A 14,939-nucleotide genomic window follows, 5' to 3' on the forward strand; every position below is an offset into this window, starting at 1 on the left:
GTCTAAAGGCTTGACATCACAGTAAACTTAGTGCATGTAAACTTCAATATTTTATTGTCTTCTGTTTTATTGTTAGCAATAAACCGAGGAATCTATTTACTGTCTTTGAAATTGTTTCTACAATAAAATAACCAAGTCTAATAAAGGCAGGTTTATTGTAAGATTGTAGTGTGCCTAGTTTTTGATGATATATCTCAATAATTTTTATGTTATATATATTTTTCGGCTGATCAGAAAAAAGTATGTCAGTTAATAGTTGGTCATTAAACAATTGAAATAAAATAAAAACAACTATAGCATTTCATTGGTTTTCTCTGAAATATCTGTATTTTAAGAATGTATATTCTTATACATCCATATTTTAGGATGTTGAAATTGACAAACCACAGGTGGTCAGGAAGCAGTTATACTCTCATTCAACATTTATTTAATCCTGCTCTGATTGTTCTTTTAGAAAAAACAGTTTAACATGTTACTTCCGAGTTACTGAGTTATTTTATAGGTTTTGTTTTAAAGCAATCGTGACAATACCATTATCACGTGCACTATTGAAATAAAATGGAATTGATCCTGTTGAAAAGAGTATTTTTTTGGATGTGTGTAATTGTCTATGTTAAAATCCTTTTCTAACCCAGCTTTATATGCAGAGACAAGTAAGCTATTTGTTCATATCCCCAAAAAGCAAAAACACTGTTGCTCTATGTTGCTATCATAACATTACTCTGTTTGTATGAGCATCCTGACTAGCCCAACACAGCAACATCTTCTCAACCAATGGCATGAGTTTGGGGTAGGACTATCTGATTGTTCCACCTATGGCAGACAGGGTGATTGTTTGGGGAAAACTGTTAAAACATTCATTATTTTTGCAATTCTGTTCGGTGCCACTAGGGTTGCAGAAATTACACACTTCCTCTTTACATTTACTATTGCTTTTAAAAATGTTTTTATTAAAAGTTAAATAATGATAATGATCAGAATAATCACTCACCTAGTTATATAGCTCATGAACCTTACCGTAGCATAATTAACATTTGCATTTACATTTATGCATTTGGCAGATGCTTTTATCCAAAAAGACTTACAGTGCATTTATTACAGGGACAATCCACCCAGAGCAACCTGGAGTTAAGTGCCTTGCTCAAGGACACAATGGTGGTGGCTGTGGGGATCGAACCAGCGACCTTCTGATTACCAGTTATGTGCTTTAGCCCACTATGCCACCGCCACTACAATTTCAGTTGCCAAACAATGTGCATTAATACAGAATGTCAATGTGTGGTCACAGGTGTGCAAATTTTACAACAGCTTTTACCTTTCCGTTTTGTAACTGACAAATATGTATGGGGCCATCCTTTGATGAAACATTGGAAAATAAACACTTTAAATGTTTAAATGTTACATTGGTGAGGTCACATTTATATAAAGAAAATCTTTAAATATTGCTGGAACTAAAACTAAAAGGTCCCACTAACTTTTGTCTCAGCCTCAAAGTGCACTATGCACTGTAAAATGTAACTTAAAAACACTCTTTTTGACCCTTTCAGCTTTCCATAGTTCAACACACATTGTGTACAAATGACAGTTTTACAGTATATCATTAATTCGCAAGGTGTTAGTTAGGTTAGGAGCTAACAGGCTATAAATAGGCTAAAATTGGTGCCATGAACCTTAAAAGTGCTGTAAGCGATTTAAAGCATTGTACTTCCATGAGACTGAGCCATTGAATTAGCCACGCCCCCTCTTTCTAAAAATCCTGCACTCCAAATGCACCAAATTAGCTTTATTGAGACCGACATAGTGCAGAAACGGTTGTTAAAAACAACAGCAGCAAAATAGCGCCCTCAACTGACAACTGTTATAAGCAACATGGCATAAAAATGGCATTAAGCCTCAATAATTCACTGCAACTGCAATACTATGAGAACGCGCAAAATGATTGACAGGTCAGAAGCGTCCGAGACCGCGACCCGCAGATACATTTTTGTTTGCTGTTTACAGAGACTTGAGCAATGGTACTTTTGACCTACAAGATGGTTAAAACATGAGCCCCACTGAGGCGCAACCCATGCTGACAACAATGTTTGGTCACCATTTTTTTCATTAATCTCACTTCTCTGTTTTCAGTTTATTTCAACCTTTTCTATACTTCGCAATAATCAATCATCTGTTTTAATTAAACTGCTGAATATTATCAAAGGTGGGTATGTAGTTTTGAACCATCTTTGGCACAGTAAACATCTCCCATCCATGGCGCTCTTCAGAGCCTACTGCCCTGTTCCTCAGGGATTTGTGGGATTAAATCCCTGTGCACTACAGAGGAAATGCATGGGGGGAGAGACAGTTAGCCAGACATACAATGAATGACTTTCACTCTTAATTCAGTGGATTATTGGCATGGGATTTTTTATGCACAAACAACAGTCCTCACTGTGCATTCATAATGTGTAGACCATATACAATACCCTAACAAATGCACACTATGAGTATATATCTTAAATTTAATACATTTCCCTTTAATTTTTAATGAATTACCTCTGATTATTTAGCTCATGTAAATAGCCCGCACCCAGCCTTATAAATCAATACATTTGCTGAAATTTGACCACTATTCTATAGAAGTAAATCCATTATAAAAGTATGGTATATCGTGAAATGGAACCAGGTTTTTAAATTTTCTTAAGAAGGTGCTTAAACTAGGTGGTTGCTAGGGTGTTCTGAAGGGTTGCTAGGTGGTTTCTTACTGGTTCAAGTAAAAATAGCCAACCTTAATGTCTCAATATTGGCATTCTGATATGACTTGGGACCCTTCTTCAATTTGAATCTATGGGATTTTTTCACCTGTTTTATAGTCTGTCAGATGATATTGTATATCCAATTATGTGAAATGGGTTTCACAGCAAAGGGGGTATGTTCAAATCCCTAATTCAAAGTATTAGCAATCTTAAAAGTGATGCTTGCCTAATAAAAGTGAAGTACATTGTGTAATTGCAATAAAAAAACTGGCAGCTGAGCAGTGATCATAATATCCTATATTATACTAATATGCAATGCATCAGTGTAATCTGAGACATGTAGCAAATTACCTGGTAATCTTTCTCACTCATGGAAGATACATTTAGTCATTTAGCAGATTTACTGCATGCTCATTAGTTTAGACGTTAGTTAAGGCAGCAGTTACTAGATTGCATTGGACTGAGTAACCTTTAGGTGTCACATGGTGATTGAGCTGTATTTGAGAGGACAAACACAGAGGCATGATTTACATCGATCAGCCACAACATTAAAACCACCTGCCTAATATTGTGTAGGTCCCCCTAGTGCCGCCAAAATAGCGCCAACCCGCATATCAGAATAGCATTCTGACGATATTCTTCTCACCACAGGTAAACAGATAGTGTAACAGATTCTAAAACATTAATTAACATAATTTATCAGGCTTGCATACATAATAAATTGATGTGAGTGTAACCGGTCCAGCCTAACCCGCTCTGAGTGGGATTCGAACCGGCGTCAGCCAACATGAGAGGCGGGCAAAGATGCTAGTTCGCCTCTTGTGGCCAGTGGTGAGAGGTTTACACATACCTCTTAGCTATTACATACCAGCTGGCTCCTGATACATGAGAATGACAATGACTTAAAGGGTTAGTTCAGACAAAAGTGCAAAGTTGACTTTCTTTTCTTCCGTGGAACATGACACTTGTTTATAACAACATGAGAGTGAGTAAATTATGACTTTGACTAATTTGTATTTTGACTGAACTATCCCTTTAAGTTACATACTCACCTGCATTTAGCACCTGGATTACGAATTGTTTTGGAAATATAGTGAACCAATGGCAAAAGTGATCCCAGCTGTTTAGTGAATTCCCCTCTCAAACTTTTCCTAACATTATGAAGCTCTTTAACTGAAGCACTCTCCTAATGACATCTGCTTGTTTAGTCATATCGTGAGGGATTGTGTTTAACTATCCCTAACACAGACATCCGATTATACGCCACATGCCACCACACTGACCGCTCTGTCTCCTCACACGCAGAGACGACTATGTGTTCTCTCAGATTAACCATCATCAATTTCAGGAATTATAGAAATTATAGCCAGTGGCTCCAGTGCCACGGCTGCGTTTCATGTCATATTCATGACAATGGTCTGCAACAGAGAGGATGAAATCATAGCAGTTTTTCATATACAGTAGGGTTGACCTGGAGCTTTGTCACACATTTGTGAAGTTTACAGACAGAACTGGCCAAAAATACCCAAAAAATGACTTTTCACCTGCTTCGTATGATTTTCAAAGCAGTCGGTTGAATTGTCAGAAATGTTAAATTTTTATGGAAAGTGTCCTCTGGGGTTAATTTTCAGGAGCATTTTTAATAAATAAAAATAAATAAAAGATATGCTGCACTGTCAACATATTACAAAGTAAGCTAAATATTTTCCAGATAATAAGGGATGCACTGATATGAACATTTTAGGCCGATTCGATACCGATCTGAACAAAAACAACTATATGCCGATACAGATATTATACCACTTATTCAAAAAGCTATTTTATTGTTCTATAATAAATCATTTCCATTTAACATGGATTGGATCTGTTGAACACATGACAAGCCAAATGTTTATGAAAGCCACAATGAAAGATAAATAGAAGATAAAAAGATACAAAAATAGATAACACAACAATTTATGTTGAGGGGGAAAAAAGGTTATTTTTGCACCTCTGGTTTGCTGTTCTAAATAACAGAACATTAAAAAATCATATTATGAATAATTATTATGCTTTACTTATTTGGATTTCTTTTATTTTGTTAGGTATTAGACACCAAAATTATTATAAACTTAATACAATACATTATAAGTGTGTAATTAATTGTAAATAAGCCATCGTATTTCATATTGGCACTTTAATGCTCTTGGTTATCCAGATGCTGGGTTGTAGTGATGGGTCGTTCGCAAACGAGTCGGCTCTAAGAGCCGGACATTGTAGGTGAACACTGGGACCCGGCTTGCGTATCAGGTGAGCCGGATCTAATAATAAAAATATTTTAAAAACATTAAGATATGAATAATCAAAAGATTTAAATGTATAGAATTAACTAATTCAAAGAACAAATTTTACACTTTGTTTACATACATTAAAAAGTTATACTTTAAATGCACATGTGAAATAGCATCCTTCTTTTTTACATTTATTTCAATTTGTGGGATGCTGCAGTTTTGCAAACTGTTATTTATTTTTCTTTGATATGGTGCAATAATCTATTGTCAGTACTGCCTCTCCCTACACGTATACTATGCAGTCTGCGTGGGGCACCAACTCCTGCGTAGGGCACCAGAAAGTCCATCGGTTGCCCTTACTAGCATGTTATACATTATTCAAGGACCCAAAAGCCATTGCGGTACACAGACGATCGCTTCACGCTCATATCACGCTTTGGCTTTGCTATCCTGTAATGCCCACTGGACACGAATAGGTATTTAATGTTTTTAGTGCCTAGTGTATTTAACATTAATTATAAATGTTAATGGTCTGCACTTATATAGCGCCTTTTTAACCTTAGCGGTATTCAATGCACTTTACACTGTGTCTCATTCACCCATTCACACACACCAATGATGGCAGAGCTGCCATGCAAGGCGCTAACCTGCCATTGGGTGCAACTTGGAGTTCAGTGTCTTGCCCAAGGACACTTCGGCCCGTGGAGTCATGTGGGCCAGGAATCGAACCATGAACCCTGTGATTAGTGGCCGACCCGCTCTACCACCTGAGCCACAGCTCTGTTTCACAACAGATCACGTGAAAACGGCTTACTTGCAAACTGAGCAAATATAAATGTAAGGCAAAGAGAGAGTACACAAGTTCACTGGCTACTAGATTACACGTCAAAGGACCTACATGCTTACATCATGTGAGCCAATTGGCTTGATGTATCATATGTGAGTGAGCACACTGGCTAACAGATAACAAGTTCAAAGAATCTATCAGCTTGCGCCATTCAGAGTTTCATGCCTGAACTTAGTCATTTATTTCATTTAGTGACATTGTTGCTCTTATCCCTGGTTTTGACCCTGTTCTCTTGGAAATGTAGCTTTTCAGCCACTTTGAAATATATGAGAATGATTGCTCATAGATAAGTTTAGTTCTATTGGGAAGACACGCAGGCTTGAGTGAAGTTTGAGATGCCATTAATTTGATAGATGTAAAACGGGAGGTGATGTCTCTCTCTTTGGCGTAGGCCCCGTCCGGAAGTCCGAGGGAGTTGTACCCGGAACGTCATGTCCTGCCGGAGATAGGAGGCAGGGGCGAGGAGCCTACCCCCCTGCGGGACAGGGCTCAACTGGTGGTGGTGGGGAGGTGGAGGTTGCAGTGTTAGCACACTGAAACAGCAATGTGATAGATTGTGAGCGGACTTATAAAGCAATGGCTTACATGCGATTGGCTAGGAGTTATCCAGCTAATGATGTGATGTACACCTGCTGGTCTTCCCGCTAGAACTACGCTCCACTTCCATCGACTGTCTATCTTTTTGTATTTTGTAATGACTTTCTCAGTGTAAGAAGAGAGATGACTTACCCAGCATCGCTGCTGTATCCGCATATTAAGGCATCCTTGGATCCTTCGATTTTGTAGAAATTGTCTGAAAAAATTCAAATAAAAACAGTCAAATTCAACTGATATTTTTTTATTTTCTCAAGAATATATGAGTGGTGCTTACCCATGCGAAGGTATGTAGCGGGCGGTTGCTAGGGTGTTGCTATGTGGTTGCTAAGGTGTTTTGAGTGGTTGATTGCGTGTTGCTAGGATGTTCTAGGTAGTTTCTACATGGCTGCTTACTGGCTCAAGTTAATAGAGACATCCTCCAGGCCTCTATGGCTTGGGTCTCCTTCAATGTATATGTTAGCCTCAGTCACCATTCACTTTCATTACATACAGTGATCATACAGTGAATGGTGCCTGAAGCTAACATTCTGCCTAAAATCTCCTTTTGTGTTTTGTTTTGTTTTGGTGTTTAGAACAACATTAAGGTTGAGTAAATTATGATCATTTTTATAATCATTTTTGGGTGAACTATCCCTTTAAATATCATCAACCTATGAAGTGACGTTAACATTTACAGTATGCATTAATGTTCACAATGCATATGAGGCATGATATCTTGTTAACTGGTTGAACCTTCATTCGTTAAGAAGTCCTTCACGGAAAGCCAGGTCCTGTTGTTACAAACGAAGCTTCCATTGCCGGGGTAGGTGGAGTTAACACAGTGGGCGGGGCTACGAACACACTTCTGTCGTAAGGTGCCCATGAAGAGCTGTAGACCAATCAGAGCGAAGACACTGAGACAGAATACAGTAAGGATCATCACGTCTGCTAGCTTTTTAACCGACTGGATGAGAGCACCGACAATCGTCTTTAGACCTACAGAAAAAAATTAGAGAGAAAGAGAATATTATGAGGTAATTGTTTAATGAAGTTAATACTAATAACCAAACATAACTCTGTTTAAAACAGGTTTCCCGAACACTGCTCCTGTCTATCATTGTTCAGATAAATAATAACTATTTTTGCAATACTAATGGCACACTTCACCTTTAACTTCTCAATGAATTTGCTGTATTAGTGTCTGCATGAAATAAAAGTGCTTTGTGGGACTGAAAATGGTTTCTCTTACCTGGGATCACTGATATTGTTTTTAGAGCACGCAGAACTCTGAAAGTCCGTAACGCTGATACATTGCCGAGATCCACAAACTCTGTCACATACCTACAAAGTGAAAGCCAGAAGCAGTCATTCTCTAATCTAGCTCACATCTTCAGAAGAGTGGAACCAATGAACATTTCTTAATGTGCATTCAGACTGTGATTCATGCTGATTTTAAAGGCATAGTTAAGATTTTCAGTGAATAACTACTAAAAAACGGTTTGTGCCTTTCACAAAGCTCTGGAAGACTTTTAATATAGCGCAAAAATAGAGCATCATATGTACAGCAATTATGGCACTTTTATGGTGCATTTGTGTCCTTTTGGGAGCTTGACTCTCACACAATTAATCCAAGATACAACAAGTACCTGAATACCAGACCACATGGCAACACCGCATAAAGATCGCCCCTATCTCTCCTGAGCACTTCACACCTATACTTGTAGTTCACCCAAAAATGTTCACCTATTTTGCCATCATTTACTCAAACAATTATCTAAACCCAAACAAAAAGCAATAAAATCAAGGTTACAGTGAGGTACTTACAATGGAAGTGAATGGGGAACATTTTTGGAGGTTTAAAAGCAGAAATGTGAAGCTTATAATTTTGTAAAAGCACATACATTAATTATTCTGTTTCAACTTGTGTATTATTTGAGCTGTAAAGTTTAAAGTTCGTAGTCAACATTATGCCACAAAAGCTGTCGATTGAGCTCAACTTTGATTAAACCCGGAATATTCCTTTAAGTGGTGCCCTGCCAGGAAGTTTATGTATAACAGTATATCATCTCTTATCGTCAACTAAAGTAAAACCTTTTATTATCAACCAACATCTCTACAAAAGTTCAGATGAAAAGTATGAAAAAGCAATAAACCCTGTAAACTTTTGAAACAGCTTGGAAGGACAAACTAGTGCAGTTTGAGTGCTAATAAAGGAAAATGTTCATCTTGGTGGACTAAATCCAAGGGCAATTTTTGTGTCAGGGAAAAGCGTAAAAGGGCGCAGGTGGGAGTTCTTGTGCTATCTGAGGGTGTATATATATAGGAGGTATATGTAAATGAAGCGGTGCAAAATCTAATTAGCTATTTTTGTGAGAAATAGGTCATTGCGCTTTAGACATCTAAGAATCATGTCTATTCTCAGAACAAAGTCTCATCTCAGTCTCTTTGGAGATTGCACCAGCATTCATGCTATTTCACCAACCCACATGACATGAACTAATGCACCAACATACCAACATACCGAATTTTCACGTACAGTATAATGCAGTTCATAGCACTGCTGTTCTAAAATAGAGCCCTAACTCTTTCTCTCTTTTCAGTTAAATCCTCTGATTTTGTTGAGCTGTAATGATGGATATTTAGATCACCTGACAAATCCCTTTGAATACCAGCATAACATAATTTTCTTCTTTGTTTTCTCTCTTTCTTCCCAGTGACCTCCCAATGAACTATAGACCTCTCCTGGGTCTCTATTTCAGCACCACTGACAGCTCCAGTAATAATTTTCATGTTGTTCCAAACCCGTATGACTTTCTTCCTTGGAAGACAAATGGAGATGTTAGGAATCTGGTGTGACATCACACCAATACCAGACCCCCTAAGACCCAGACTTACACGAAGACTAGCCCCCCCTGAGGCCCAGATCCAGACCAAGGCCTAACTAAAATCAGGCTGTCCATTTGATTCAACATTTGACCTCGAGAGGACTCAAGACCACCAGATCAAGACTCCAAACTCTGGTTTGTTTTTATTTCGGATGATCTAATCCTTTAATATGTTTGATTTCCAAATACACAGAGCTTTGTCCTCACATTCTCCATTAACCTATCTGGTAGCATGGCAATTATCAAAACTAAAAGCTCATACTCACGCCATGACGATGACACTGAAATCCAGCCAGTTCCATGGGTCTCTGAGGAATGTGAAGGGCTCTGTGCAGAATCCTCTGGCCAAGATCTTAATCAATGATTCAAATGTGTAAATGCCAGTGAATGTACACCTACAGGAGTACAAGAAAGAAATGTAACTATACAAAAAGCTGATTTGTGTTAGTGGCCACCCAAGGGTCCAAATTTAACTTTTTCTCACACCTGCTAATGGTGCCAATAATTCTTACTGGCTGTGAAGCTACATTGATAAATACAAATTATGCAAAATATATTTTTGTTTCTATGACAATAGGATTATTTAGCTAATATTCTTGCAATATTCTTCCAAGTTGGTATTTTAACATTATATCATTTAATGATACATATGGTAGTAAACAGTAAGATTTACAGGCACCAAAATGACTGCCATTTTCTTACAGGAGTGTGTTGACAAATTTTCTTCTGAGGTAAAAGAAAGAAGGCACAGGAGTTGCAACAGATCATTTGTCTTTAGTAGAGCATTTGATTTGAATTGTGCACATCACTTAAAGGGATAGTTGACCCAAAAATTGAATTCTCTCATAATTTTCTCACCCTCATCCCATCCCTGATGTGTGACTTTCTTTCTGCTGCAGAACACAAACAAAGAATAATATTTTATTTTTTTATAATATCAATGTAAGTGAATGGTGGCCAGAATTTCTCAAGGTCCAGGAAGCACATAAATGCAGCATAAAAGTAATTCATATGACTCCAGTTGTTTAATCCATATCTTTAGAAGCGACATAATAAGTGTGGGTGAGAAACAGATCAATGTATAATCTTTTTTACTAAACCTGCCTAGTAGATGGTGATATGCACCATCACATGTGACGCTCCTGTTCTCTCTGTACGAGAGTCAAACTGACGTCTCCGGCGTGAGAGGCTGGTGCGCTAACAAGGAGGCTAAAGGCTATAGCCCCTAGCGTCTGTCGCTAGTGCACCTCTTGAGGTCAGGAGAATGAGGTTTACACACTGCACAGCTCTCTACCAGCTGGCTCCCGTTACACTCACCCCCCTAAACCTCACTCCCATCCGGGTCACGGCACCACTGTAACCGGAGAAGTAGCCGGAGAAGTTGGTTCGTGTCCCGTTCGGAGAGGGGTGATCGGGGAGGCGGGTGCTCTAACAAGGAGGCTAATGGCTACAGCCTCTAGCGTCAGTCGCTAGTGCACCTCTTGAGGTGAGGAGAGTGAGGTTTACACACTGCACAGCTCTCTACCAGCTGGCTCCAGTTACACAAACATAATGTGAAATGCCAAAAACAAAAGAAGAAGAATGTGAAAAAGGACTTAAATATTGATCTGATTCTCACCCACACCTATCATATCATTTCTGAATATATGGATTTAAGGGTTTTTTAAGGGTTTTTTAAGAGTTTTATGGATTAATTTTGTGCTGCCTTTATGTGCTTTCTGGACCTTTAAAGTGCTGGCCACCATTTACTTGCATTGTATGGACCTACAGAGCTGAGATATTCTTCTAAAAACCTTTGTTTGTGTTCTGCTGAAGAAAGAAAGTCATACGCATCTGGGATGGCATGAGGGTGAGTAAATGATGAGAGAATTAAAATTTTTGGGTGAACTATCCCTTTAAATCCGCTTCCATTGTAAGAAGTACGACTATGGCTGTGTCTCGTTTGGAAGGATGCGTCCTCCATTTGTTGGCCGCATACGTCATTGAGGCAGTCTCGTTTAATAAAAGCGAGTAGGACACTTCGAATGCACCCTTCGAATGCGACGGGAATTCTGAGGATGCATGAGGGGTATCCTTCGTGGGCACTCACAACCCACAATACTTTGCTTCAACAAAAAAACAAAAAACAATGACGCCAATTTTCCCGTAAATATGATGTTCAAACTCAATTAATGTTAATTCCCAAGTTGAAGTACCTCAGTGGATGGGTGCAGAGTATATAATATGTATAATTATAGTAATATATAATTAAAATAAAGTATTGGACTAAAAGTACACCTGTAAAATATTTTTATTTTCTCTTTACATCATATATATCTCACCTAAAATGTTTCTCATACATTCCCTTCCAAAGGGACTTTGTTCTCATCTCACTCAGAGCGCTCCTGCTTGTTAAAGAGTGGCGTGCTGTCATAGCAACCATGATACGGTCCGTTTCCATTTGTCCAATGAAGGTCGTTCAAATGAGGCTTGTTTGAAAGAGGACGTTCAATATACTGCATCCTTTAAAGGACGTGTCTTACCTAGCACGCAGCCTTCGAAACGAGACACAGCCTATAATTCTTACAATTCGATTTAAATATTAATTTTGCGGTTCCATGTTAATATTGGACCCTGGGCCACCCTTTATTAATGTTATGCATGAACCAGTCAAGACTAGCCCTTGGTAAATTATCTAAGTGAGATTTGTTTAAAAAAAAAGAAAGAAAAACATGCATAAAAATTCCCCCAGTGACTTCATTTAGTTGCATTTGGCGGTCTGTTGGCATGCATGCATATGATGTTTTATGAGAGCTAGGTCATCATGGCTTTGTATTAGAATATCCAGTGGCATAATCATTGAATATGAAACCTCTGGTCATCTGTTAAAATCTAGGCCAGGGCTTAGACACCAGAAAACAGCGCGATGCAGCTTTAGCTTAAATTTGACAATGTCACGCTCCTGTGGGAGTGTGCTGTATTGTTACAGTATAGCTCTTCTAAAAATAACAAGAAATGACATCATGGGAATGTGGCATTTCAGATGTTGCAGGCAGTGTGGTGACAACAGGCTTATTAAGATGCAATTCTTACCACCGCTGTTATCAGGACTCTAGAAAAGCATTAAATTAAGATGAAAACTCTTTTTAGCATTTCAATACACATTTTGAAGCACTAATCAATGATTATGTGTCTTTATGATGAATGTTAACATTCTATTATTGTGCAATTTGTCCAATTACCAATTCGTTCAATAGAAAGCATATATATAATTCTGTAAATACAGACCATTTGATATTAATAAATATATCTATACAGACGTGTTCTAGAAAACATAAAAATAATGCCATTGTGATATCAGCAGTAAAAATAAATATATTCAATTATAAAAAATAAAAAAACATACATTAGACACCTTATGGTGAAGTGTGTAATTTCTTCCCTACTAACATCACCAATCGGAATTACAAAAATAAGTTTCCTGAACTATTCCCCCACCTTCAATTGGTCAAACAAACATATATATATTTCCGCTCCCAAACTCAAGCCATTAATTGAGCCAATGTTGCTGTGTTGGGCTGTTCGGGATGCTCAAAAAGAGCCACTGTGTTTACACTTTTTGAGGAATAAACCCATCAATGGCTTACTTAATTTTGTCTCTGCATATTACGATATACTTGTGTATGAGAAGGTATTTTACATACAAAATAACACACATCACCTGTAAACTGTCTGACTCTTGCAAAGAGAATAAAGATGCTACTTACTCAAGGTACTTGGCCCAAAGTGGAGGATCCGACATTGCCATGAAGCAGCAATTTGTCAAAATTGTGCACATGATGAACAAGCTAAACAACGTGAAGGACAGTTAAGGAAATACAGTGATGTAAGAACTTTCTGTCCTTAAATGCTTACGAAAACAGGACATGATGTCATCTCAGTTCACTCTTGCTGAAAAATATGGAAGAATTTAACCCCAATGAGAGGCAAGCAGCTGTTCTGTTAACTCTAATTTCGGTATTATCTGTTTGAGTTTTTAATAGAGCTGCAACCTGGACTCAGTAGGGGGATTTTTGGAGTCTGTGGCATTTGAGGACAGAACAAGATATCACTGGCCCAAACTGAACTGACTTACATACACCCAATGCTGCTAGAGAAGGCTTCACTTAACTTCATAAATGGGACACTGAACAATTGCGTCGGCAAATGATCACTCATTTATTTAAGTCATGAAATATTTGGAATACTCCCATATAGGGTCTGATGTATCAGTAAATGTACTTTCTAAAGTGCCTTTCACACTGAATGCATTTTTGCGTACATCTGCACTGCTGTTTAATAGTTTTTTCTATTTAAACATATCGCCATATCAATTTTAAAAGAATGCTAAACTCGTGTGACTGCATACACATGCGTGGACGTTGTATTTTGGCTTCAATATACGCAACGCATAATTTAAACTGGAGGCTCTGTGATGTCAGTAAAGGGTTAAACTTTCGACGGATTCATTTGACAGAACAACATGGTGCTGATCACAGCGGAGTTTGTCTTTTGCAGAAGTGGCAACAAAACTACATCTGGTAAGAAACCTAATTAAGGTTTTATATTGAAACCTGTTTGAGTCAAAAGATTAGAGTCTCTAGTTTCATCCGATATGCCATTTTTAAAATATGAGCGATTTTTCACGAAACGCCACGCTGCTAAACACGGTGTACACTACTGTGTACTTTAGCACATTTCTTCCTTAGAAATCCTATAGTTACTGTGCATTATCATATTGAGAATCAATGGGTTCATCCAAACACGGAACATTTTTTGGATGAAAATACGTTTTATTTGAAACTGTTCTTAGACCAGTGCAGACAGACAGCACACTGGAGGTTAAGTCACTCACTAAATAGGGAGCATTCAAACCTAACTTCATATCAAATGTTCAGTTTCAGGCTGCAGATGATGTTTGGATCACTCAACATGTTTGGCAGATATGGGACGATGCTAATCAGTACATAGATTCGGAATTAATAATGTGTAATTATATTTTAACATGGTTGGCAGTGATTGGATGATGCTGGACATTAATTTGAATCAGAATTAATTATGCTAATTTCTTATGTAATGTCTCAAAAACATGAATAATCAACACCCCTGAAACATAATAAAAAAATTGATTAAAATTCTTTTCTTTCTATTTTCTATAGCTTGGTATTATTTACAATTTTACAACTTAGTCCCAAATGTGGACATCAATTTTTAGGAAAACCATTTGTTCTAGAGCGTTTCTTTCTTTTTCTTTCTTTTTTTTATTTTTTGGCACACAGCGGTCACATTCGGGTCTCAGGAGGTTAAAAGCAATGTCAGTATTTTAAATTATCGTATCATTAACATTTTGCATACTTTTATGATGTAAATTACTTAACACATGAAAATAAAAATTGTCACCACTTAAATGACCTGGAGTAGAAACAGTTGTGTGTATATATATATATATTGTAAATAATACAAATATATATATATATATATATATATTTTTTAAATAGTCTTTATATTAACTGTTTATTTTCAAATTAGATTACAATATAATTAATTGAAACAATTTAATTTAATTTAATTTAAACTGTTATTATTTTGTATGTCAGAAATATTTAAA

The 14,939-nt window shown here is 37.4% G+C and overlaps 1 protein-coding gene across 1 annotated transcript in view; it reads right to left on the reverse strand.

Moving 5' to 3' along the window:
• Nucleotides 1-14,939, reverse strand: part of scn12aa (sodium channel, voltage gated, type XII, alpha a) — an 88,045-nt gene that overhangs the window by 54,073 nt on the left and 19,033 nt on the right. The window contains exons 4-8 of the mRNA XM_052133704.1: nt 13,060-13,149; nt 9,580-9,708; nt 7,678-7,769; nt 7,182-7,424; nt 6,582-6,645 (exon numbers count right to left, since the gene is read on the reverse strand). Of these exons, the coding sequence (XP_051989664.1) occupies nt 6,582-6,645; nt 7,182-7,424; nt 7,678-7,769; nt 9,580-9,708; nt 13,060-13,149 (618 nt within the window). The remainder of the gene's footprint in view (nt 1-6,581; nt 6,646-7,181; nt 7,425-7,677; nt 7,770-9,579; nt 9,709-13,059; nt 13,150-14,939) is intronic.

The sequence above is a fragment of the Xyrauchen texanus genome, chromosome 9 (genome assembly GCF_025860055.1).
Source record: "Xyrauchen texanus isolate HMW12.3.18 chromosome 9, RBS_HiC_50CHRs, whole genome shotgun sequence".
In the NCBI taxonomy this organism is placed as follows: Eukaryota; Metazoa; Chordata; class Actinopteri; order Cypriniformes; family Catostomidae; genus Xyrauchen; species Xyrauchen texanus.